This window comes from Palaemon carinicauda, chromosome 29 (assembly GCF_036898095.1).
Source record: "Palaemon carinicauda isolate YSFRI2023 chromosome 29, ASM3689809v2, whole genome shotgun sequence".
NCBI classification, from domain to species: domain Eukaryota; kingdom Metazoa; phylum Arthropoda; class Malacostraca; order Decapoda; family Palaemonidae; genus Palaemon; species Palaemon carinicauda.
The window spans coordinates 75,627,308-75,632,014 of record NC_090753.1 but is presented as its reverse complement, the minus strand read 5'-3'; the positions used below and the strand labels follow the sequence as shown (position 1 = coordinate 75,632,014).

Sequence of the window (4,707 nt, the reverse complement as noted above, 5' to 3'; positions counted from 1 at the left end):
GACGGTCTAGTGTGGTGTTCGCTAATGCCGTATCACAGAAAAGAGAGGGGAGTTGAATAATTCTTATTTTTCAATCAAAGTAAATGTTGGAAGGTATAAATGGATCTTTTAACTACTTTCTAAAAAGGATTCCATTATATATTACTCTGGTTACTTAATTCAAGGGAATATCAATGGCTTATTTTCGAAGATGCAACAACCCCTGTAAGTGGAGAAGAATCTACGGTCATAGGAGCAGCCTTTACTCCACTGACATACAGATGGAAATAAAAACTTTCCTATCATGGAGATCAATAATGACATACTGTCTCCATAGCAATGATAGAAAAATGTTTCTTCTTCTGGGGTTGTCTGTCTTCAGGAAATGTCGGCATTCTTAATCCTGGTCAACGGAGGCTCCCATGCTCTCTGAGCGGAAGGCCTCCACTTGAGCCTGGCTGTCAGCGCGCATCAGAGAACGCATGTCGGGCTAGGGAGGAAAGGGAAGATATTTTTATTCAGATTCTATGTGGTTTGAATTTGTAGTCATATGAGCATATAGAAAACCAATTAGAGTTTACATGATAATTAGGGTTTACAGTGAGGAATCAGGTTTAGAGTATTTTACTCAGTGAATCTTTCATGTCTTAATACTGATTGCTATGTTTAGTAATATTTCACCTTGTAATGATAACAATTTACCTTTCTATGTCTACTAGTTTATAGAAAAGATTGCAAATACAATTAACTGGTCATCTAACCATTAACCTTGAAAAAGACTTGAAATGAAGGGTTTCAGTTGCTTACCTTAGGGTGCATGAGAACAAATGGCAGTTCAGCAGTTACCTCACCACCCATGGCTCCCAAATAGAGCTTGACTTTAACAGTGTAAGAAATTACCATTCCAAAGATCTCTCGGTTCTCAGGATTAGCAAGGCTGAAAAAAATGGAAGATTCAATTAACTGTTGCTAGTGAGGATACTCAATATTGGATGGGTAGTATGCAGCTGTTGGTCAATGATTATAGTGACTGGGTTGTAGATAGCTGAAGGCCAGTAATTATATTGTCTGGGATGTAGATGGCTGTAGGCCTTTGATTATAGTGTTCAGGATGTAGGTAGCTGTAGGCCAAGGATTATAGTGACTGGGATATAGGTAGCTGTAGGCCAATGGTTATACTGTAGTTATTAGGCTGCAGATAGCTGTAGGCCAATGATTATAGGGATTAGGATGTAGCTCACTGTAGGCTAATGATTATCATAATCTTGAGAGTAGGGACTGAGAACATTTTTGTTTCGTTTAATGTATTGAGAAAATAGGATATAGTGTATGTGTTGAAATAACTTGCAACAATAATAAAAATAGTAAATCTAAATATTCTTACAGTGTTGAAGAGGCCAAGTTGGTGTGGATGTTCTTGAGGTGACCATCAAGGGCAATGCCACGGCGATCCATGTTGGATGAGAGGGCTGGGGTCAAGTAGAGCACCTTCTGAAGGGCAGATCCAGGGGAAACTGGGCAACCCTCCCTAAAAATCAAGAGCATATTTGTTAATACATATGAAACAAATTACTGGAAAACTTTCAGTTATATATTAAGAATGATTCATAGACTTTGAATGAAGTAAAACTTACTGTGTCTCTACGCTAGCAACAGTGCTGCGGTACTGTCCACCACTGAACAGGCAGATGTCGACAGATTGCTGGACAGCGGCCTTGATTTTCTTGACGGTCTTGTTGCTGTGATTCCTGATGGTAGCATTGATGGCAATCTTCTCATTATGGTAGTAAAGCTGCTTGTCAAGGGATACTTCAAGCTCCAGTTCTCCGGGGCTCATCATGAAATCTTTGCGAACAATAGTGGTAGGCTGACGGCCAGTCTTGCTTGGAGCGAACTGGATTCTACGAATGTTCAGCTGAACCGTAGACCTGTGTATTGAGAAAGATTTGGTTTAGTTTAATTTAATTTAATTTAGTTTAATTCACTATACAATCAGGCCCAAAAGGAAGGACTCGTTATAGATTTGATGGAGGATCTTATTGGAGCTTCACAAGGTAAGCTTTTATGTTGTTACTATTGTTCCGTCTTAGATTCCGGAACATTTATTTCACATGCAAGAGGAATGTCTGAGAATGAATCACGATCTTATAAGGCCCAAAAGGAAGGACTCGTTATAGATTTGATGGAGGATCTTATTGGAGCTTCCCAAGGTAAGCTTTTATGTTGTTACCATTGTTCCGTCTTAGATTCCGGAACATTTATTTCACATGCAAGAGGAATTGTAAAATTCCGACAGTATTATCAATTGTCTTTAAGAATAATTGATATTTTCAATCTGGTTTATTGTATATAAAAACGATAATGACTTAGGAATGACAAACACTATGTTTTCCACCAAAAATAGAAAAAATATAGGCTTTTGATATACTGTCCTCTCACCTCTTGTGGCTGCGGTCCTCAGCATTGTCTCCCACATAGATCTTGATGTAGTACTCAACACCACAGGGATGACCTTCATCTTCCTTGCCAGGCTGGATGGTGATGGAAGGAGGTGCCTGTTCGGGCATCTTGAATGTGAAGGGGTAGGCGTTACCGCCCAACTTCTTGATCAGGCGCTCCTGAAGCTTAGTAGGCTCGACCTCCTCTTTTGGGGGATAGATCTGATCGTTTGCCAAATACAGATCCTTCTGGAAGTTGAGGCCCATGATTTCATCCTCTTCTCGGCCATATCGGAAGCTGCAGACGAGCTGTCCGAAGACTCTGCGACCCTGAAGGTAGCCTGGGTCGACGACAACGACGCCATCTTGCGGAAGAAAGGAACATCGCGACTATGAGAGTAGGAGTGGAGGATAGGATAAACGAATATCGCGACTATGAGAGTAGGAGTGGAGGATAGGATAAACGAACATCGCGACTATGAGAGTAGGAGTGGAGGATAGGATAAACGAACATCGCGACTATGAAAGTAGGAGTGGAGGATAGGATAAACGAACATCGCGACTATGAGAGTAGGAGTGGAGGATAGGATATACTAAAGTATTACAGAAACGTAAGGTTTCCTCGTAATTGGAAACTTTTAGTGGAAATTGCTATGAAAATAAGATAGCTATAATATCATGGTATAAAACAAAACAGAATTACAATATCAAAATTGAAATGGTGAAGAATGCTATGTAACTGAATTTTTTTTTTTTTATAGGATTATACGGAAATCACTGGTAAAGAGTAACCTAATATTAATAGGTCAAACTGATTAGCATGTACCTTATACAAAAAAGAACATCTTACGATAAATCTAGAATTTAAAAAAAAAATGAAAAGGACAATTCTTCATGACTTGATAACGGAACATCTAATTTTGTTATCAATATGGAATTTCATGTTTATAGAACGAGGAAAAAAAATAATGTTTTCAAAGCAAGACTAACTTTGAAGTCTCGAATTTAAAAATTACATTTAGCAAAAATCCGAAGCAAAAGTAATAGTTATCACATTACTATGATAACGAGATGGAATAGGTATAGTTATAGGCCTTACAAAATTGATTTTAGATCTTATATGAATATAAATAAAAAAAAAAATGTGTCAAATTTTTTATTGTATTCAAATATTCTTAATCTGTCTAATTTTTATGTTGTTTAATTTTTAGGAGTATTGAAGTAGCCTATAGAACGAATTATATATATAAAAAAAGAAAATACACAGATACACAGATTCCAATCTGTTATAGTTTTCACGAGAAAAAAAAAAAAAAAAACATCAGTTACCGCACTGTCAAAAATTTGTCGTGAAAACGATAAAGATCCTGGAATAAATGTTGCCAGACATTTACCGTTTTAAAAAGGATATATTGACGTAAAGGAGTGATATTACGGTCACCTACCCGTAAAAGATTATAAGAAAGTGTGGTAAAATTACGGTCGTCTGTATTTTACTGAAATACGGCTGAAAAGCTTATCTTTACGGAGAATTTCAGAATAAGAATACGGTTTTTTAACAATGTAGTATATTCAAGTATTCTTAGTCATGGAAAGAATTCTAAAAAAGTACATTGAATCATAGAATTCGATCTGTTACAGTTCATACGAGAACTGGAAAAACTGAAGTATCAAATACCTCCAGGTCATATTTCTTAGTGTATTTAAGTATTCCTAGTCATGGAAAGAATTCTAAAAAATACACTGAATCATAGAATTCGATCTATTGTAGTTCTCACGAGAACTCAAAAAAAAAAAAAAAAAAAAAAAAAAAACTAAATTATCAATTACCATGACCTCAGGTCACATTATAGGTCACCACTACTCACCAACAGGGTCAACAGCTGACACGTGATCCACGAAATCTCTGCGACCCATGTAGATGGTCACCTTGCCGTTGGGGGAGGCTTTCTTGAAGACTTTGAACTGAACCATTTTGCAGAAGGGAGGAAGACACTTCAGGAGCTGAAAGACACTGTGTTTTTTTTTTCGCTTTGTGGAGTGATGCGGAGTGAATGGCAAAGTTTCTCGGACAGAGCTTGTATATATATCTCTCTCACTCCTGCTCTCTTAATTGGATGAGATGGGGAATGTTCCACTATGTGCAAGGTCAGCTTCTGTCATGTGACAACCAGCCTCGTGACGGAGGTTTTTGATCCAATTTACGTAAATGTCAAAAAAGGGGGAGGGGGAGAATTTGCTTTCCTCAGCTAACCTTCTTGCTAGAGCGGGGGTAGGTAACAGAAGGAGA

General features: G+C 37.7%; 1 protein-coding gene across 1 annotated transcript in view; it reads right to left on the bottom strand.

Moving 5' to 3' along the window:
• Window positions 1-4,490, bottom strand: part of LOC137622256 (arrestin homolog) — a 5,042-nt gene extending 552 nt beyond the window's left edge. The window contains exons 1-6 of the mRNA XM_068352773.1: window positions 4,286-4,490; window positions 2,419-2,782; window positions 1,614-1,907; window positions 1,364-1,507; window positions 787-916; window positions 1-469 (exon numbers count right to left, since the gene is read on the bottom strand). The exon at window positions 1-469 is cut by the window's left edge and continues 552 nt beyond it. Coding sequence (XP_068208874.1) covers window positions 377-469; window positions 787-916; window positions 1,364-1,507; window positions 1,614-1,907; window positions 2,419-2,782; window positions 4,286-4,391 — 1,131 coding nt within the window. The 5' untranslated portion in view covers window positions 4,392-4,490 and the 3' untranslated portion in view covers window positions 1-376. The remainder of the gene's footprint in view (window positions 470-786; window positions 917-1,363; window positions 1,508-1,613; window positions 1,908-2,418; window positions 2,783-4,285) is intronic.
• Window positions 4,491-4,707: the final 217 nt, after the last annotated feature.